This window comes from Equus przewalskii, chromosome 11 (assembly GCF_037783145.1).
Source record: "Equus przewalskii isolate Varuska chromosome 11, EquPr2, whole genome shotgun sequence".
NCBI lineage: Eukaryota > Metazoa > Chordata > Mammalia > Perissodactyla > Equidae > Equus > Equus przewalskii.
Genome location: NC_091841.1, coordinates 28,140,801 through 28,163,137, shown reverse-complemented (window position 1 = coordinate 28,163,137; position 22,337 = coordinate 28,140,801). Strand labels below are relative to the sequence as shown.

The 22,337-nt window shown below is 44.5% G+C and overlaps 1 protein-coding gene across 3 annotated transcripts in view; it reads right to left on the bottom strand.

Annotated features, from left to right (window-relative positions):
• KDM2A (lysine demethylase 2A) overlaps positions 1-17,490 on the bottom strand; it is an 89,665-nt gene extending 72,175 nt beyond the window's left edge. The window contains exons 1-3 of one of the 3 annotated variants that reach the window (XM_008533647.2): positions 17,197-17,287; positions 15,859-15,983; positions 2,585-2,695 (exon numbers count right to left, since the gene is read on the bottom strand). In XM_008533647.2, the coding sequence (XP_008531869.2) occupies positions 2,585-2,587 (3 nt within the window). In that variant the 5' untranslated portion in view covers positions 2,588-2,695; positions 15,859-15,983; positions 17,197-17,287. Of the gene's footprint in view, positions 1-2,584; positions 2,696-15,858; positions 15,984-17,196 lie in introns of those variants that run through there. The other 2 variants (XM_008533638.2, XM_008533662.2) reach the window with 2 other exon arrangements.
• Between the last annotated feature and the right edge of the window lie 4,847 nt (positions 17,491-22,337).

Below are 22,337 nucleotides of genomic sequence, written 5' to 3'. Positions count from 1 at the left end.
CTAGTAACACTGATCCTTATGCTGTTTTGAGCTTGTAGTGCTGTTTCATACTTCTTAACCTCTGGATGGGCTGGCTCCCCTGCTTGGAATTTCCTTCCTCACTCTCTGGCCTGCTTGGACAACTCTTAATATTCCAATATCCAACTCAGTAGTTATCTCTTCTTTGAAGACTTTCTCCTTAGTCACTCCCTCCTTTCTCTTGCCTCTGTACTTCGTACCTGCTAAATTTCATTTATCACAGCATAACATAATTATTTGCTTATACGGCTCTTATCAGACTATGAGGACAGGGTACAAGATATTCATTTTGTATACCCAGCACATTCATTAAACACCAACAGTACACCCAACAATGCTTACTGAATAAATAAATGAGCAAAAGACCAAAAAGAACAAAACTTCTGAACATACAACAATTCTTATAATTTTGGTAACCACACTAAGAAATAGTTAAATAGGTAGAAAAGATCTGGGGAAAGGAAATTATAATAATTAAAGGGGGGGGGGGAAAGCAACTTCCATGTGAGGAAAAACGAAAGAAAATAAATGTTTTCAATTTAGAAAGTCTGAGATGAGTTATAACTAAAGTTTATAACAAGAGGTAAATGGAGCAAATGTAATACTGTTTACTAAATCCTAAAAGCATTCAACCAGCAGCATCACTATATCTTAAAAGGAGTTTTTGTTAGGAACTCTGTTTTTAAAAGGTTCCCTTTATCTAACAGAGAGTAAATTTAAACTCAACATACTAAGCCAAAACAATGGTGGAAATGGGCCACACATACAAAGCACTTACCATAGTGCTAGACACAAAATATGCATCCAAGATATGCCCTTATTAAGGTTTCCAGCAGTAAAGTGTACAACTCCCTCTACAGGAAGTAAATGAATACCAACAATAATCAGCACTTTTCAGTCCATAACAACCACCTGCCACAGGTAAAACTGAGGCAAACATTTATTGCTAAGAAAGCTCCTTAGTACAGGAGGTAAAAAAAACTATGTATACCAGCTACTGCCAAAAGCAACCTTTTTGATACTTTTTGATACTTCTTGTTCTGCCATGCCACTCATTCAAGTCTGCCTAATGAAGGCCTGTGCTTTATCTTTCCCTTCCCTTAATCACTTACCACGGAGAAGTTTCCACTGATAGAGAGAAGCACGTCTGTGTGCTGGCTGCGCATATATATACATAAACACACCCACACACACTTTGCTTTGTGCAGCAGCATTAAGCCACAGTCTTCCAATACTTCTGAAGCTACTGCCTCTGATTCAAAGATACCTTGCCTACATAGCTATAATCGGTTTAGAAAAATGTCGGCAAATTCAACTGGTAGGAAACACATGTGAAGAAAAGTTTTAAAAATAATTTTAAAGGGGCTGGCCCCGTGGCCGAGTGGTTAAGTTCGCGCGCTCCGCTGCAGGCGGCCCAGTGTTTCGTTGGTTCGAATCCTGGGCGCGGACATGGCACTGCTCATCAAGCCACACTGAGGCAGCATCCCACATGCCACAACTAGAAGGACCCACAACTAAGAATACACAACTATGTACCGGGGGGCTTTGGGGAGAAGAAGGAAAAAAAAAATAAAATCTTAAAAAAAAAAATTTTAAGCTATGAAGTTTAAATTAAGATAGTTAACTCATTTTTTTGAACACACAGAAAAACAAACTGCTAAAGTAATTCCAATGGTTCTCAAACTATACCATCTATCAGAATCACCTGGCGGGCTTGTTGAAATAGATTGCCGGGTCCCACTCTGAGTTTCTGATTCAGCAAGTTTGGGATAGGACCCAAGAATCTGCATTTTTAACAAGTTCCCTATGATGTGGTTAGGATCACACTTTGAAAATAACTGGTTCAAACCACTAGAACTGAGAAGGACAGAGCAGGTGAAAAAAATAAAGCTTAGATAACTAACATAGGCTTCCTGATTACCAATCTAAGGTTCTTTCTATTGTTGGGGTTCAGTTTTATGCTACATATGTTCTATGTATTTTTAGGAAGTGCACAACACATTTTTGTTCAATTCAGTAGACATTTTTTGAGCACTGGAATAAGACATGGTCCTTGCCTTGAAGTCTACTCGAGCTGGGTGGGAGACTCATGGTCAACTAATTACAACACAAAGTAACTGGTCCCACAACAGAGATGCATACGAAGTGCCTTGGGAATGTAACTGGGAAGAATTTAAGAGAAGAACATCTGGGGGCCTTGGAGAATAATTAGGAGCTTACCAAGAAGATAGCATGGCGTGAAAGGGACGGGATTTTAGATATGCACATTCGCAGGAAAAAAAAAAACATTGAGCACCTACTGTGGACCAGGTACTGTACCAAGCATGGGGATAAAAGGGTGAGAAAAGGCACTGTAGTAGCCTTTAATGATGCTTACACTCTAAAAGGGAAACAATCAAATGACAACCCATGTAAACATAAAGCGGCAATTTTGGTAAGTGCTGTGCCTAACAGGTACTCCATACCATGAGAACTTACAACAGGAAGGTCTGACCTAGTCAAAGAAATGCTTCCTTGAGAAAAGGGTCTGAGCTAAGGTACTGAAGTACCTTAGTATTCTACATACCATGTTTTTTTGGCACAAAGGAGGATGTTTGTAGACACCATTACTGTTAAGTGGACATTTCTGTCTCCTTTAAAGTTCAAAGGAGGGATCTTGGTAGGCTAGTACTCAACTCTGTAAGACAAAAGGACTGTCAGTTAACTTCTTCACAATGCCCAGCACTGAGTGGGAATACTCATACCCGTTATCCAGGGAACCCATGTCCCATTATGAAGAAACAGAGAAACCAAATTAATTATGAAAGTAGCGTGGTGAGCACAATACAAGAGCAGCAGTAACTGGATGGTGTCAAGGAACGTGAGCAGTCTGTCCCTCCTCTCTCTAATGACCAGAACAAGTGGGGCAATCAGATATGGCAAATCCTTGTTCCTTGGCTCCCCTTCTCTCTGATTCTGTTCTGACCACCACGCTCCTAGTAACTGTCAGCACTTAACCACAGAATGGAGTAAATTAATTTCATTACATTCTACTTTGTTTCCAAGACAAAGTTAACTAACCAGTAATGTTAGAATCTCAATATTGTAAACGACGCTGTGCCAGGGAAGTCATGCCTTGTCCTCAAGGAGAATATAATCTAGATACAATTACACTTTCTACCTTGTACCCGGTTAGATATCATGAGAGGGAGGGAGAAAATATTACGAAAATTTGGGAAAGAGGTTTCCTTCAATACATGGGATTAGGAAAATACTGCAAATGGGCTTTAGAGGATGAGAACTAGGGTGGGGACAGGAGACAGGCTATCACAAGCAGGGGGAAAAAACAAGCAGGTAACTTGGTTTGGCTGGAACATACATAGGTTAAGAGTAGATAATAAGACTATAAGAGCGAATTGAGGCCTGAATACCAGGGTAAGTTTGTGCCTACAACAGCAAAATCTTTCAAGTTAACCAAGCACTTATAAACTATTTCCAAAAGGTGAGTTTTAGTTTCACTATTCCCCCCAAGAAAACGTTCATCAAGGTTAAGTAACTCACCCAAGTTTACAGTTTATAAGCTGAAATTCAAAGCTAGGTCTCATGAACCAAGGTCCAGTGTGCATCCACACTACCAGTGACTACAGAGTGGGAATGTCATAGAGGATGAGAACAACATGATGAGAACCTTGAAAGCACAACATAAGAAATAAGAGAAAAGATACTCAGAAAAAAAAATCTAAGGAGGAAGCTCCTACAATAGTCCAGACTGAGTCAGAACTAGGAGTGGCAGTGGGAACTACAAGGAGATGAGTATCAGAAATCCAGCAGGCCTTAGCAAATGATTAAATATGGAGGATCACAGAGGAAGGAGTAACAGTTAATGCCATAAATAAAAAAATGCTGTGGTCTCTTCCATCTTAAAACAAAACCAAACATAACAAACAAACAAAAACCCAAGAGAACATTCTCTGGACCCTGCACTTTAACTTGCTTCCCTTCTCTCTTCACAGCCAAACCTCTCCGAACTTTCTCTTCATTCACTGCCACTGTTTAATCTCACATTTATTTTGAAGAATGTCTTCTGCCCCCAAATGCCACTGAAACTCCTGTATAAAGTCACCAATAACCTCTTTGTTGCCAAATCCATTGGAAATCTTTCCAGCTCTGAGCAGCACCCACCTCAGCGGACCCCTCTGTCCTCTGTGAAACACCACCAGTATAAAGTGGTCTTTGAGAACACAAACTGGAGCCAGGCAAACCTAGGTTTGAAAAGCTCCTTCTCCAGTTACTACCTGGTGGTCTTGGGAAAATTATATAGTCCCTCCTTGTGACATTCTTCTGATGTATAAAATAAAGATAACAAAAGCATCTACTTCATAGAGTTATGAGCATTAAATGAGTAAAAACACACTAATGCTTAGAGCAGTGCCCAATAAAGAGTAAGTACCACAATCCCTTGGCTTCCGAGACACGACTACAGTCATGTGCTGCTTAATGACAGGCAAATGTTCTGAGAAACGCATTATTAGGTGATTTCATTGTTGTGCGAACATCATCGACTGCACTTACACAAACCTAGACAGTACAACCTACTACACCTAGGCGATATGGTACTAATCTTACGGGATCACTGTCGTTGACCAAAATGTTGTTATGCAGCACATGATTGTACTCTTGATTCTCCTCATACCTCTCCGGCTCCTTGTTGTCACTCCCTTTGTAAGTCACTTCATGTCTACCCAACTTCAGCTACCATACGTACGCCGATGAGACCCAGCTGTATGCCAGTAAGCCCCTCCTGAGGCCCAGAGTCATAGCCAGTTACCCACTCAACAATTCTACCAGGATGTCTCACAGGCACCTCATATTCAATCTATCCAAACTTACACAAAACTGAACTTATGCTCTTCCCCTCAACCTCCAAACCTGCTCTTCCTCAGTGTGCTCTATCTCAATAAAAGAACTGCATCAGGGCCGACCCCATGGCTCAGGGGTTAAGTTCACACACTCCACTTTGGCAGCCCAGAGTTTTCACCAGTTCGGATGCTGGGTGTGGACCTAGCACAGCTCATCAAGCCATGCTGAGGCAGCGTCCCACATACCAGAGCCAGAAGGATATACAACTATGTACTGGGGGTCTTTGGGGAGAAGAAGAAAAAAAAATTGGCAACAGATGTTAGCTCAGGTGCCAATCTTTAAAAAAAAACAAACAAACTGCAGCACAAGCCACTCACGTGACAAAAACTTGGAAATCATGCTCGTATGTACCCCCTTAACTTCACCCTCCACACAGCCAATGAACCAAAATCCTTGAGTCTATATTCTAAATATTTCTCAAAACCTTTCTAATTCTATTGTCAGCACTCTCAACCACACTACCATCATATCTTACCTGAACCACTGCAGCAGCCTCCTAATTGGCCTTACCAAAACCATTCTTGCTCTCTTCCCGATCCTCTCTATAATATAGTTGTTGACCTCAGTCCAAGCATACTACTTCTCTGCTGAACTGGCGCCCTCCCACTGCCTTCAGAATAAAGTCCTACTGGACCTGACCCCTACTATCTTATCAAGATTTTAACTCCCTTCTTCATTCCCTTCTCTCTAGTTACAATGGCATTTTTGGCTTTGTTTGGTTGGTAAGTTCCTCAAACATGTCAGACTCCTTCCAACCTCAGGGCTTTTGCATTAACTAATCACTTCTCCTTTATGCCTGCTTACCTCTTACTCACCCTTCAGGTCTCAGCTTTAGAGGCTTTCTCAGGAAAAGTGTTCCCTGATACCTCCTCCCACTCCCAAAGTTTAGATTACATCATCCTATTATACACTCTCATTGCATCCTGTATTTACTTTGTAGTCCTTTGCTTAACTATAATTAATATTACTAGTATAAGTATTTGTTTAATGTCTGACTTCTCTACCAGACTATAAGCTTCATGGCAGAGGATCATGCTTGCTCATCAGTGTATCCCCCCAAGAGCCTTGCATGGTGTCTGACACATGGTTAAGTGCTTGTAATATTTTCTCATTCCTACCACAGGGCTTTGCATTAGCTGGTCCCTCTACTTAGAGCTCTGTTGACCCAGATCTGGTCCCCTAAGCCCTTGAACTTCACAACACTGGCTCCTCTTCACGCAGGTCTCAGTTACAAAATGCCATCTTCTCAGGGAGCCTTACCCAAGCTCAAGGAGTGATCCCCCCTCTATAGGTATTTCATCACTCTCTTAATTTCTTCAAAGCATTCAGCACTATCAGAAACCACCGTATTGGGAAGTTCTAAAAAGACAAGGCTCAAATACAGTGCCCATCACAGTGTAAGCACTCAACAAACATTTAAGTGAATGAATCTCCTGAATGAGAAAGGAGGACTTGGGGAACACCCTAAATCCATCAGCAAAACATTTACAAACTGTGCTCCAACAAAATCAAAGAAGCAACAGTACTGCTTAGTAGGCCTGGGAGTCAGACTGTCTACTCTGAATCCTGGCTCTTTCCCTTCTTAGCTGGAGAACCTCAGACAAGTTGCTTAACTCCTCCATGCCACAGTTTCCAAATTAGAAAATGGGAATCACAGAACCTACCTCAAAGGGTTGTTGAGAATTGGTTAACATATGTAAAGTGCCAGTACCAAGCACCTAGTACACTCAATTAACGTGTACTAGTAGCCATCAGATTGGGCTCGCCCCACTTTTTGTTCCAAATATACAGGATGACTTTTCCTTTACCTTATTCATCCAAAAAGAGTCACCATTTTTTGTACACTGCATCACTCCAAGGGCATCTTTCACATAGATTAAGATATGTGAGGGGCTGGCCCCGTGGCCGAGTGGTTAGGTTCACGCGCTCCACTTCGGTAGGCCAGGGTTTCACTGGTTGGGATCCTGGGCGCAGACATGGCATCACTCATCAAGCCACGCTGAGGCAGCGTCCCACATGCCACAACTAGAAGGACCCACAACTAAAAATACACAACTATGTACTGTGGGGCTTTGGGGAGAAAAAGGAAAAATAAAATCTTTAAGATACGTGAATGGCATCTTCTGGAATTGTGCAACATGGTAGCACCATCGCCAAGTTCTGGCAACCTCTAGAACTGTGATTGTCAAAAGATTAAGATGATCAAAAGACACAAGAAACACAGAAGTACTTTGGAAACTACTATAAAATGATCATTATCTCTACGAACCTACAGCCTCTTGAGATCTCTGTCAGAAACAAGAATAGGTTGACCAGACTAGTGCCCTGACACAAACGAGTTCCTAACTTCTGCGATCCAGGGATACAAAGAGATGGAGTAAGACTGGGGCTACCTTGAATTCACACTGAAGGCCACAATCAGCTCATGAGGCTGTTTCTCAGGAACGGTCATGGACTATTCAGCTACAGGGCAATTCCTAATATTTCAATATCTGCTCACATCAACACACAGCTTTTATCTCATCTTTCTGTCCTTCAAAGAGAATATCAGAAGGAAATTTTTTGTTGTAACTTAACCATTGATCTCAAGACAGTGAATACTTAATTTGGTTACCCAAATAAGTTGATCTTAGGATAAGTTAAAAGGATTAATAAAGAAATCTGCAACTGGGTTGAGGATATGCCATAAGCATGAAGTTACTTTGGTGAAAATTCAACAGAAAAATCCCACTTCATGCTTACTTTGGGCAAAGCCCTGGGAAATACAATCTGAGAGTGCTTTTGAGATGTTTTGTATTAGACATAAAACTCTAAGATGAACAGCAGATAATCAGGATGGAAACATAGATAGAACTTACTTACTGAATATTCCCCTTTTAATCAGAGTTTTCATTCTCACACTACTGACATTTTGGACCAGATAATTCTTTGCTGTGGAAGGCTGACCTGTGCAGTTAGGATGTTTTAGCAGTATCCCTAGCCTCTACTCACTAAACCGCCAGTAGTACTCCCCTAGTCTGACAATCAAAAACGTCTCCAGATACTGCCAAATGTCCCAAGGGGAAAAATTACCTCCAGTTGAGAACCCCTGCTTTAAATAAATTTGTTTCAACTGTCTACAACATCCACTCGTGTTCTCTCCTCCCCCTTTCAAGAATTCCTCCCTCTGATCAAATAAGCAGTCTAGTTTCTGGTAACCCAGACTTAATCTCAGAGTCTACCTTAATTCTTCATTTGCTTTTACCTCCAAAATCCTCAGAAATCACTTAGCACAACCCCCCAGTGACAGGTCAGTTCTCTTGTTGAAAACCCTAGTTGGTGACAGAGCTGATAACGAGGACTGAGGGCTCATGATCCCCAATCAAGCACTCTTCCCCACCACAACATGCTCTTATCCATCAGTAAGTTTTGTCAGTCCTCCACTGCCAACGTGTCTTGCTTCTATCCCTTCCTTTCCATTTCTACTACCTATATCCCAGAGCAGTGCTTCTCAAACTTCCACATGCATCAGAATCACCTGGCTTGTTAAAACACAGACTGATGGGCCCCCAAGCCCAGAGTTTCTGATTCAGTAAGTATGGGGCAGGGTCCCCAAATTTCCATTTCTAACACGTTCCCAGATGCCCAGATAACGTTTATGCTGCTGGTGAGGGGATCAGATCACACTTCAATGAACCACTGCCCTAGAGTTTAGGTACCTATCACCTGAAGAGGTAACCTATTTCAATATTCTTCTAGACACTTCCCTGATCTGAAACTGCAAAAATATTACTCAAACATCACTTTGATCAAATTACTGTTCAACTAAAAACAAGCCACAATTGCTAATGGCTGTCTATTATTCACACCTGGCTTTCATAATTGTTTAAAATGTGTTTCCAACACTATCAATAGTGCCTCCCAAAACAAACCTACTTTAGTCCTACTAATCTAATGGCTGCCCTCAGAATAGGCCTTATAAGCTTCCCACTCCATAGTAAAGCTGATGCTGTCTTTACCTCCAGCAAGCCCACACTCTTCCCTCTTCCTCTCTACATAACTGAAGGAGGCCTTCACCACTGTTATTTGCCAAAACCACTCATTTGGTCACTATCTGCTGCCTTTTATCTTTATGGTTTAAGTTTTTACCAAGTATCACAGATAGAGAAAAACCCCAAGAACCTAAAATTTAAAACAGAAAACAAGGGCCACCTGCGCAGCAGTTAAGTTCACACATTCTGCTTCTCGGCAGCCTGGGGTTCACCGTTTCAGATCCTGGGTGCGGACATGGCACCGCTTGGCAAAAGCCATGCTGTGGCAGGTGTCCCACGTATAAAGTAGAGGAAGATGGGCACGGATGTTAGCTCAGGGCCAATCTTCCTTAGCAAAAAGAGGAGGATTAGCAATAGTTCGCTCAGGGCCAATCTTCCTCAAAAAAAAAAAAAGAGAAAACAATGATATGAGTGACATGCATAAATAACAGGCTCGACACACACACAAACTGCACAAACAGTGCTGTTTTAATAGAGTAAGTGTAGTAAGTCGAAAGTTCATAAAAAGAAAGAATGTGCCAATTTTTTTTTTAAAACATGATCAAACACTGGCTGTCAAATATTTGTAGTGATCTCATTTAGGATTTTAAGCAGACATGTGTTAGGGGAGAAACTTTAAAAGTAGCCTCAAGGGGCCAGCCCAGCAGCGTAGCGGTTAAGTTCACATGTTCTGCTTCACCAGCCCATGGTTTGCCGGTTCAGATCCTGGGTGCGGACATGGCACTGCTTGGCAAGCCATGCTGTGGCAGGCGTCCCACATATAAAGTAGAGGAAGATGGGCACGGATGTTAGCTCAGGGCCAGTCTTCCTCAGCAAAAAGAGGAGGAATGGCGGCAGATGTTAGCTCAGGACTAATCTTCCTCAAAAAAAAAAAAAAAAGGTAGCCTCAAAAAAAGAGAAAGTACTCAGTCTACAACTTCCTACAACAAGAGTGGGTATCATTTGTTTTCTGTATGAAATACATCACAAGAGAGATGATATGGTGTGAGAGAAGAAACATGGGCTTCAAGGTCTGGTTCTACCCCTCACCAACTTTGTGATCTCGGGCAAGTCGAGGGCATTCCCTAAGCCTCCATGTCCATAATAAAAAAAATTAAGGTTTAAAACCATACCATCTACATTACAGTGTTGTCTTGAGCATTAAATAAGGTAACGTATATGAAAGAACCTATCTAGTACTTCGCACAGAATAAATGTTTATTGAATTCTAACCTTTGTTAATATGAAGGCACAATGCAAAAACACAGTATTATTCCAAAAATGAGATAAATAAATTAATGAACTCTGATTAAGGATATCCATTTCCCAAGAAGAAAAATTAAAAAAAGGCATAAAATAAAGAACGTTACGTCCCTCTGCATAGTCTGCAGTAAATATATCACCTTCCCGACTTAACTGCCGAAACCAAGATTTGAGAACAACACAAACACCGTCACTCACAGCTTCACAACTTTAAGGTTGTCTAAAAGTCAGCAAAAACCTTGCCATGGAGAGTTTAGGACAGGATTAGAGAAGCTGGAGAACTCAGAATTCAGAGTGACCTTTTAAACTTAACTAGATATTTTCTCACTTATTCTAACGGCCCAAATACTATTAACGTGTTCATCTGGGACGTACGCTAAGTATAAGTTTTTATCTGCTATAGCTGTTTTTGGTTCTTACACACACTCGAAGACCCAGCACCCAGATATTTTGCTCAGCCCTGTCCACCAAACTCTCCACCATTCTAGTGGTCTATTCCTAGCACTCAAGAAAACCGGTAGCAAAGAAAAGTATTTATCAGGGCTTTCAATAATATCAGCAAATACTTACTGAGCAATTTCTATGTTGTACACTGAGTACTTTCTCTTTTTTTGAGGCTACTTATTGAGCACTTTCTACGTGTGAGGCACTATTGGAAGCGTCCAGTACATACCATAAACAAAAACTGAGTTCCAACTCTCAAGGAGCTTACACTCTAATGGAAAGATACACACAAACTTACGTATGGTAGTGATCAGTGTTCAGCAAAATAAAACAACAGAAAGTGATATGGCTTAAATATAGTCCTCATTCTGGGTCCCCCAAATACAGCTTACTGTGGAAGACTGATGCATAAGAATAAAGAATTAGCTTCCTCATTATCCGCACTGTGAAACACCCAAAAATGGGCAACAAGTTTTTCCTACATGATCAGGAAGGAGGCTGCAACACCCAGAACAACGTACTCCTCCATCTACACAGACTGAAGGTGAAGTCTGATGAAATAATTATAAAGGAGCAAATTCAACAATTTAGACTACCTATAATTTTTTTCTAGTTAACAATATGACACTTCCATGATAGTGGGAAAAAAATGGATTAAAATTAGGATTTTATTTTGCCCAGTCCGTTCTTGGTCAAAAAGAGCAGGGTCATTCAAAGTGAGACTGTTTGTACAAGAATAATCTGGTAACTGCTGCTCAATCTGGGGAAGGCAACCCAAAGCAAGGTGAGAATATCATCAGGGCTTCAGTGCCCCCAGTTTCTTGCAACGGATAAATGATTTAGCTATTTCAGACAGAACCATATGTAACAAGATTGAACATCTAATAGTATAATAACATCCTTTAGAAAATCTCTTAATCTCATCATCAAGACTGACAAGAAAACTGAGTTCTCAAGTAAATCAACATCTCCTCCTTCAGATAACACTACCAGGCCTTGGTGAATTCAAGAGAAAAAAAATATTCAGGTTACATAATTTCTTTTACCCTCAAGGAGCCTGTCTTTACTGTCTTTTACATTGATTTAGGTACTCATTTGTTTCTACAATTGCCTTTGGCAGGGGCTAGTGAATTTTTTCCATACTAAATGTAACTATACGCATAATATACTATACAGCTTGAGGGCAGATATTATAATCCAATATATTAAAATATATGACAAAGGTCATCTTTCCCAATTAAAATAAAGTCCCAAGTTAAAACTGAAGGTCATCATAATACACAGCATAAAAATCTTTATTTAGGGGCCGGCCTGGTGGCATAGTGGTTAAGTTCGTGCACTCTGTTTCAGCAGCCCAGGCTTCGCCAGTTCGGATCCCAGGCATGGACCTACGCACAGCTCATCAAGCAATGCTGTGGCAGGCATCCAACATATAAAATAGAGGAAGATGGGCACAGGTGTTAGCTCAGGGCCAATCTTCCTCAGCAAAAACAGGAGGATTTGTAGTGGATGTTAGCTCAGCACTAATTCTTCCTCAAAAAAAAAATCTTCAGTTAAGCATTTACTTCAGATGTACATTATTTTGCCCTTATTTTCCATGCAATAATAAGGATTACTCAGGATTAGCGTGATTTCAAAAACCTAAAAGATCATCAACTATAACTGCTAAGGATTTAACATTTTAGATGAAGAAACTAACTGTAAGATATTATGCTGAACATTCTCTATAAATAAATACTTAAATACACACAGACAGTCACAAATATCCAAAACTACTCCAAAACTTTGGCTCCTGAAAACAAATGAAGAAAACGAAAGAAAAAAAGTTCCATCTTTAGTTCCTGTCAATGTTTCTCAATAAGGTCCTACGTATAAATTTACCAGAAATACAGAAATAAATCCTCTTCACCTCAGGACAACCAAAGATCCACCTATCATCAAAACTGAAGCTTCTACCCCTCGCTCTTGAAGACCTCCTCAGGTATATCAACTTGCCTTGGAGATCATCTGGCTTTGTTCTAGGAATCTATATACAAAACTACTACTCTTTTCATAAAAAAAAAAAGACCATAAAACGTATGTCTTGCTTAAGAAAAGTCAAACGTTGTTTACTCTCCCTTGTCCTTTGCCTACACTGCAAAATAAGTATTCTGGTTCCAGAAGTAGAGATTATGCCCCAAATCTACACATACACACCATCTTCAAAGGTACAATTCTCTTCCACATGTAACAGGTATCTCTTCCACATCTAATAGGTAAGTAACAGCTTAGCAAAAGACAGGCCAGTATTTTTTAAACTAGCTATTTTTAATTTTTTAAAAAATGACTTGTCAGGGCCAGCCTGGTAGCACAGGGGTTAAGTCTGCACGCTGCACTTTGGTGGCCTGGGGTTCGCAGGTTTGGATCCAGACACAAACCTAGCACTGCTCGTCAAGCCATGCTGTGGTGGCATCCCACAGAAAATAAAGGAAGACTGGCACAGATGTCAGGTCAGCAACAATCTTCCTCAGGCAAAATGGGGAGGATTAGCAACAGATGTTAGTTGAGGGCCAATCTTCCTCACACACAAAAAAAGACTTGTCACAAAGATGATATAAACACATTAAAATTCACTTTACCAAATTCAGCCTGTGCAGCTGAAATGGCTATTTTAGTAAAAAGCATTAAAAGGATCTATTCAATCATGAATAGTTATCCTTATTAGTAAGAATGCAACTTTTTTTTTAAAGATAGGTAAAGAGTTCTGAATACAAAAAAGTCATTCGTGTTCGAAAATGAGTTTGGACTCAGACTTTTAATACTGCTACTATGTTTTCTCTCCCAAGAGGCTATTTTGAAAGTATGTCACAGAGGGACGACCATTTAGGTTGTCCCCTAAAACAACATGGAAGTAACAGTCAATAACATGATAATCAATGTACGAGGCGATTCAATTCAATTTGACAAACAAACATTGTATGAGACCACACAAACTTTAACCACTAGGCCAAATTAGTCAACCTGTTGTTTTGTCTCTCTTTCAAACTTTATGTTCCAGGGCCAATAACTGCGGAACAAAATAAGTTCTATACTTTGACCTACTTTAAAGATAGACACAGTGTTAAAAAATACACAGCTCACTACTTTAAAAATCAGCCTTTATGCCTTTAGGTTAGTCTTAAAATTCCTCAAATAAGATCTAACTTAGTAGAGAACTCTGTAACATGAGCACTCACCACAGACACAGAGACATTAAGAGTTTGCTAGGCACACCGACACTCAAATAAGCCAACCCGCTCTCAGGACAAGTTATCTTATGGAAGGGATTTACACTTCAGGTATAATTTGTCACATAATCTCAGAAAGGAAAACAGGTATCAGTGACCCTAAATTTCAAGATGATTACTCAAAATTCTAAGTAAGAAAGACCCCCCCCAAAATATTGGATGTACCCTCTTACACAACACTGCTCAGGTAGCAAAAACATGCTAGATAAGAAAAGGGTTAAAGTGTGCAACAGGTAGCAATCACTTTGCAATTAAAAAAATATGTATCTTATCAAGACAAAAGTCAGACTCCTCAGATCCCCTTACCACTACACCTCCCTACCTTATTAAAAAATGTGAAAACTTTTGCTTGCTGAAAGGCTCTTCCTTTGAAAGACTGGATCCCAAGATCCATTATACGTAACAACTCAACAATTCTATAAGCTTGACATAAAAATGAACTCCATACCGCAATAACTACCTGGGCAGAGAGTTTTGCAATGTCCTCTTTACTTTTCCCAAAGAAAAGTTTAATTCAAGAAATGTCAAAACAAAAATGAATCCTAGGGGCTGGCCCAACGGCCGAGTGGTTAAGTTCGCGTGCCACTCTTCGGCTGCCCAGGTTTTCGCCGGTTCGGATCCTGGGCGCGGACATGGCACCACTCGTCAGGCCATGTTGAGGCGGCGTCCCACATGCCACAACTAGAATGACCTACAACTAAAATACACAACTGTGTATTGGGGGGATTTGGGGAGAAAAAACAGAAGGAAAAAAAAAAAAGATTGGCAACAGTTGTTAGCTCAGGCGCCAATCTGTTAAAAAAAAAAATCCCTAAATATACAAAATTCCACTACTGATACACTTTATTCCTAAAGTCAGAGATAAAGAATTCCAGTTGTAACACATGGACTGGGAGACTAGAGGCAACTCTCTGAAATAAGGCTTGCCAGAACATATACATGCCTGCTGAATAGAATTGCCAATACACTCCATACCTTCTTACCAGTCACATTAAAAAGAAAAAAAGTAGCTTTTCCTCAAAAGAGTGGAGATCATCAGAAAATGGATTAGAGAACCACTCTTTTTTCCTCCAAACTCAGTGTAAAATGCAGAGCCAAATAAAACCACTGTAAATTCCTTTAGTATTCTAGGTGTTCCAGATCACCAAATTTCACATAATACATACAATTCTGTGGCTTTCCTTATACTCCACTCTACAAACACAAATTCAAATTTCTGAAATGAATATATGGTGAGAATATTAATAAAGCTCTCTTTCACTAGGAAAAACAGAAATCAAATTCTTAAACTCCAACAGGGAAACCTTGAGAGGAAAGCAGGGCCTAAAAGAGCAAGCATTCATACGCACACACAAGCTAACTCCTTCCAAATCATCACTAAGCAAAAATTTCTTTCAACAAGATGTATCTCATACATCCCTCCAAAAATACAAAACACGGCACTTTATCAGCATCCAGCATTCTACCTTCTCTCGATTCTCAATTAATCCCCTCCAACCCTCCAGTGTTAACTCTTAAAAAAAAAAAAAAAAAATCCACAGTTCTACTCCCCAGCTCAAAGCCACAAATCTTGGCACACCATAACCTAAAAATATAGAACTAACCTTTCTCAAATAGTTTTGATCCTAAAATTTACTTTCTAATCTAAATTAAATTTATTACAATGTCAGTATCGGAAAATTAGGAATCCTTGTCATGTTGTAATCCACAAAATCCTTTGATTTACAACGGTTTCTACAAAAGTTAAAGGCTACACGTAATTCCATTTCCAAATAGGATGAATATTAAGGCTCTAACTAGTTGGCCTAAAAACCAAATGAGATATTAATATACCTTCTCTCTTCCCCTGGTGCACAGAAAAGCTACCTGAAAAGTTTTAATCACAGTATGTTCACAAATGGAAACAAAATAGTTATTCTGCTTCAAAATTGAAAAAAAAATGACAAGAAAATACTAACCAATCTCTGGCTGTAACGAATCCTTTCTTCTTCGGGTTCCATCTCTCACTCTTCTGTTGAAATTACTGTAAAGAAACCACTCCAGGGCTGCCTTCCTCTTCCTCCTTAGGAACCAGATTGCAACACTAAAGAATAATGATATGAGTAGAGATGAGAACTCATCCTCAAACTCAAGCTTTCTTTTCACAGAAAGGAGCATTTAAGAAATGTGTAAATTAAAGGCTCTCTGAGGAATCTGGTTCTTCTTCACCATTGTGGGACCTCTCCTGCTCTTGGGCAAGTGGTTCCATGTCAAGATCAACGTTAATTACATTACAACTGTCCGAGGCCTAGGCAAAAGGAGGTGTTGGTTTCAGTTCCCTGTGGACGGGCCATACCACTTGTTTCTCCCCTCAGGATTACAATAAGTAAGACTCCCCTTCATGGCAGCATTAGCGGAAAAAAAAAAAAAAAAAAAGGAGGAGGGCAGGACTTTTCTCTGTAGAGAGCTGACCAGGTGAAGCAGGCACTGAACTAATCCAGATCCTAACCAAATTAGTTCTCCCTCACTGGTAATCAGACACTAAAGGGAAAAAGGACAGATTATATAAAAAGAGCACAAGAAATTAAAATTCAAAAAAATGACTCTCAAACAATTTCCCATACCCCTCTAGTAAAGCCGTACACAATCGTCGCCTGCCTTCCTAGTCTCGCCGGATCTTTTCATTCCCAAACCAACCCTCCACCCCAACACAAGATATGGACAACTCTGAAACAAATTCAAGAAAGTTGCAAATCAGGGACAAAAATCCCACCAGATCCTTCTGGATAAAGTAATAAAACGAACGATCCTACCTACAGATAAAAGGAAAATACATCTTTTCCAAAAATTAAATCAAGACTGGTTTGCGCGACGGCTGATCCATAATACCAAGAAACGTTTTTCTTTTTTCTAAATATTCTCATGGATAATGGCTTCCATAGGAAATGCAGATTTCTTTTCCTTTTTGTAACTACATGACGGCCACGTTAACAGCATCCTTTCAAAACTGCTACGAGACCAGAGGACCTGATGACACAGTTTGCGAGAGCAGTTCGTGGCAGAGCCCTCCCGGAGGAAGCCCTGGCCCCAAGGCGAGAGGGAAACCGCGTTTGCACCCCCTGGCCGAGGACCGCCGGGCTTGCGAGCAGCTAGGGCCGGAGAGGAAAAACGGCAAGTCGCGCCGGGCTCCCCCAGGGAAAAGCGTTTCAATGGTTCACCCATCGGAAAAAGAAATAGAAACTTTACATTAAGTCTTTAGATACCCACAGCGAACCAAACTTCCAAGGGGGGGGGGGGAGTAGGAGGGGGAATCTCACCGGGGATTTTGCTCGTGAGTTCTTGTCCAAGTGAGAAGTAAAAGATTCCAAAAACTGGGAGGAAAAATTAAATCCCAAACGTCGACTTCGGCTTTTTCCGTAGATCAGCCCAGTATCCAGAAAGGGTCGGAGCGACCCGGAAAAGAGAGGAAACAGTTGCTGAATCAAACCTCCTCTTCTGGCTTTGGAACCCGGAGTCGGAGGCGTCAGGAGAGGGGAGCGCGACCCCTCGGCGCCGAGCCCGGGCGCCCCCGCCTCCCCCGGGCCGGCGGTCAGCAGCCGAGCCCGAGCCCCGGGCCAGCCCCGGCCGCGGGGAGCGCCCTCCTCGCCGTGCCCTCGGCCAGCAGCCGCCCGGCCGCCTCCGGAGCCCGGGAGCGGCGGCCGATCAGCTGAGACCGGCCGGCCCGAGGCTCCCCGCGCCGCCCCGGCCCCCCGGAACGCGGGCCCCGGCCCCGGGGGGCGGAGAGGGCGGGAGCGGCGCGGCGCGCCGGGCTGGGGGCCCGGGCTCCCCTCGCGTCTCCCTCTCAGCCCGGGCTCCGCGCTGCGGGACGAGCCCCCGGCTACTCCCCAGTCGCAGAGGAGGGATTCCGGGGGATGGGCCCCCTGGCGTTGCCCCTCCTCCCGGAGCGCCCCCTGCCCAGGATAGACAGAGCGGCGACAGGCCCGGCCGCTGGGAAGGTGCTCTGCGAGCCGCAGCCGCCGCCGCCGCCGCCGCCGCTGCCGGGGAGGGGTGTTGTTTCCCTCACACAGGAGGAGCCGCTGAAGCAGCCGCCGCCATTTTGAACCCGTCAGACTCTCACATACACACAGCTCCTCCGCGGCGCACTGCGCAGGCGCCGCCTCCCCACCCCTCCTCCGGCTCGCCTCTCCACCCCCCACCCCCCTTCAAGCTTCCCTTCGCTCCTTACCGCTCTCCCGGGCGCACGTGAACGCGCACGCGTCACTCCCCTCTAACGCGGACACTCCGCCGGCGCGCGCACGCGCGGATGCGCCGGCCTCGAATCGCCCGCGCCCGGCGACGCCGACGCGGCTCCCCGCCCCCCCTCGCGTCAGCCTGCCCGCCCTCCCGCCGGCCCACCGCCCCCGCTCCCCGCCGGCCTTCTCCAGGGCTCGGGCCCGGCCCGCTGCTCGCGCCTGCGCGCAGGCCACAGATCCTCCTCCGCGCGCGCCCTCCCCCCCACACGCCCTCGCTCGAACACACACACTTCGCCTCTGTGACCCCGCCCCTCACCGGCCAGCTGCGCCGGCGGCCCTCCCCCACCTCTCCGGGGAGGGTGGTGACCCCCGACCCCCCACAAAGCACAACCACCCCCCCACGCAGTGGGGAGAAGCGCCCCGTTCCCCTTCATCCGCCCTCTGCCCCAGTCGGCCCGTGACAGTCACACAACCTGAGGGCCGGGCGGCCTGGGCCAGGGCAGCCGTTGCCCGCCTCAAAGCGGGGTCTCCCGGGGTCAGGCCGCTGGGCCCGGCCGGCCCGACCGGGGCGCCCCGCTCGGGCCTGCCCAGGGCGAGGGGGCGCGGGGAAGGGGCGCCTTTCCGCCGGCTGCCCTCCCCTCGCGCGCCGACCGCTGGGCCGAGGCCGGCCTGCCCGCCATCCCCGGGCAGGCCCCGGCGCCCCCGCCGCGGGGCCCGTGCGCCCTGGGCTCGGGGCTCCTCGGTGCAGCGGCCCGGCCCCGCCTCACCCACTCCTCGCCGCTCCGAAGGGGCAGGAAACGGGGCTGGCATGTCTGTCCTGGGCTCGGCTCCCCGGGGGAGCTCCAGGCGCTTGACAAGGGCGTCCACAGGTGCCGGGCGCCAGAGTGGTCTCCGCGACGGCCCGGGGGCGGCGGCGGCCGGCGCGCCCACCGCGGGCCCGAGGCGCCCGGGGAGGTGGCCCTGGAAGCCCCCGCTCCTCGGCCACGCTCGGGTTTCCGCAGCGCCGGTGCCCCCGGCGGCCCGGGTGGGACGTGACCCCGCCCCCGGCGAGTCGGGGCGCCCCCCATGGAGGGGTGCGCGGGCCGCCCCAGCCACCGGGCCGACCCCGCCGCCCGGGGCCGCAGCGGGCGCGGGAGGCCCAGCCGGGAAGATGTCTCCTCTCGGTGCGCGCAGCTTCGCGCGAGGGTCAGCGACGGGGCAGCGGCCGCCCGAGCCGCGCCGGCCCTGCCCACGAACGGGCTCCCGCGGCTCGACAGCTGCCCGACGGGCTCGCAGGCTGGGGACGTCGACGGAGCCCGGCCAGAGGTATCTGAGCAACGCCATGCGAGCAGCCCGGCAGCGATCAGGGCATTTCCCCAGCCAATCTCGTGCTTTGGGGCCCGTTTAAATTACAAATCCCATCAAGGACCGTGGCTCGGGCGTTACGCCTCCGGGTCGGCACTATTGGCTTCACTACACCCCTGCTGAGAGGTAGCACACAGATCTTTGCTCCCTGCCTTGGTTTCCCACTCTTTAACCCCTGATGGGGATGGAGAGAGGAAGGGCATGGAGTGAATCATGGAACTTCCATAAACAACCTTCAACTCTTAGGAAGATGTGAGAGAAAGACAATTGAAATAATGATACCTTCTATTTCGAGCAAGGTTTGAACTCCAGGGTAAAGGCACTGTGTAAACCTAAGGGATTATTATTTATTACCACACGAGGTTTTTCTACATGCAAATTTAGGGAGTTTTACAGACATTCTCTCCTTTATTTCACAACATCCTTAGGCGACAAGCTAAACTGCCTGATAGCATTATACGCATTTTAAAGATAGACAATAGAAGCACAGAAAGGTTATGCAGCTTGCATAATTACTCCAAAAAGGAGGAGTCCAGCTCTCCGCCATAGCAGACTACAACATCTCACAAACAGCAACAAAAAGTTAACATGGTATCACCCTCTTGCATTCCAGTTATTGGGAAATATTCTTTATTCCCATACCAGTTTTATTCAGACTTCTTAAGTTTTCGGGGCACTGATAAGAACATCTTCACCAAAACTTCATCAGGTCTAGAGCCATTTTAAGTCTTTCAGACTATAGTAAGATCTGTTTTAAAAACAGCAGTCTTTCACATTGGTGCTACCAGATATGGTCCCATAGGCCTCTGGCTCTCTGTAGGTGGAGGAAAAAGCAGCTTGGTTGTTTTGTTTTTAAGCGGGAGAATAAGACTTTTGCCATTGTCAGATTAAGTAACTGTCGGGCCTCATTGCTATTTGCAAAATAAACGGCTTTATTTCCTTCCCACTCATCCCTATAACCCACGGGATACTTGGGGGCAAATAGAGAGAGGAGGAGGTCTTGCCCAACTTGCTCAACTTGGTCTTGCCCTTTTTCTCGAGGTCTAGAGCCCCTTCAGTAATTAACCCTCAACACCAAGTTGCTCACCTTCAGCAAGCGGATGCCAATGACAGGTTTAACTCAGGGGGGTGTGCTGGGAAGAAAGCTAAGAAGGCTCCAAGAATAATAATAGTAATACTTTAGTTTGAACAGGACTGCAAGGAAAGGTTTGTCACATTGCAACCAGCTCTTTTCCAGTTGAAGACCATTTGTTAACTAGTCGGCCTTGGGGGAAACCACGTTTAAACAGATAGAATGGTTTCTCCACAAGCAGGCTTTGTTAATATTCGAAAGCAGATGTGCAGGGCGAGGTAAGAAATAGGCAGATGGCTAGTGATTTCTCCCACAATCACAATGGTGGGCAAAGGCATATTGGAGGCTCACTGCTTTGCCCTAAAAGAGCCGTTTTCAAGGAGAATAGAGTTTGGGGATTCCCCAAGAAGGCCACTAGAAGTATGAACTATATGGCTTCAACGGCAGCTGCAGGGAGATGGAGAGAGTGGTAGAAAGGAAGAAAAATTCCTTCTAGAAGCATTGAGAAGAGGACCCCTGGCTGGATTAAGCTTGTGCCTTAATAAGATATTAACAAATCTCTGCCTTCTTGAGCAAGCCAAGAAGGAGCAAAGCTAAGCAAAGCTCCTCCTTTTGGGAGACTTCAGTGGGGAAAAGAGAACTCTGTAGTCTGGTCAACTAAGTTAAACTTTCCAATTTCTCTGCATGCCTTGAATGTTAAGGAGGAAGCCAGGATGTCCCAAAGAGTGGAAGTCTAATCCAAAATAAAGAAGTTGGTCTTGAAGATCTCCTGGGAGGTAACATAACCCGTGGTTAAAAAGCTTTGGCATCAGCGACTACAGGTCTGCTCTGCTGGCTACTAGCTATTCGGTCCTAATCAACTCCTCAAAGCTTTGCTTTTTAATCTATAAAGTGGGAAAAATACCTATCTCTTGGGATGAAATGAATAATGTCTTAAAGCTCAGTATCTGGCACATAATAGCCTCCGATGATGAGCATTTACAGTGCTTCTGACGTCTAGTTTTAAGGAAAGTTTTGAGTAAAGATGCTTCAATATTTAAGCAAATTTGCATAGAGTATAAGTAGTGACTTATTCATAGCTTCTCCTCTTGCCCAGCTCCTAGTCTCTCTTCCCCCATCCCGGTGTCTCTGATCTCCATATTCCTCTCTTCCCGGACTCTCTCTGTCTGCCTCTCTCTCATCATCACCTTCCTTTTGCGGTCTCTTTCTTTCCGTCCTTCTCTCCATCACTCTGCTGCTCCCCACCTGCTGTGTTCTTTCCTTTCTCCGAGTCGGCCATTGTCACCTACTCCGTCATCAGCAGCGTAGACCTTGCTTGCCCACTTACCTTTACCCATCGTTTGGTGCATTTAATCACATACTCTCTAGTTTTATTACTTAACATTTCCTGAACATCTCCCTCCATCTGCCTCCGCTAGACTATAAGTTCCTTGAAGGCAAGGTCCAAGCCACATTTGTATCCTGCAAAAGACCTTCCAAAATCAGTATCACATACTTACGTGTCAACCCTAGGAAGGATAAAAACTTGGTGTTGGGTGATTGTGAGTTTTAAGGGATAGAAAGTTTTCTTTTGAGTCTGGAAGTAAGATCTGAATTGATCAGGGAAAAAAAAGGAAGTCAGAAACGTCCTGCAGATTCTCTTATCATTGAACATGGATGGCACATGAGATTCTTATAAGTTTCATGAAACATGGTTCACCCTTTCCTTGGGACTAGGGGACCACAGCCCTCCCTGGCCCAGTGCCTCCTTGCTGCCATTTTTTCCAGGCATATGGCCTGCCTTTGTGCAGACCCGCCTCTCCTGACTCAT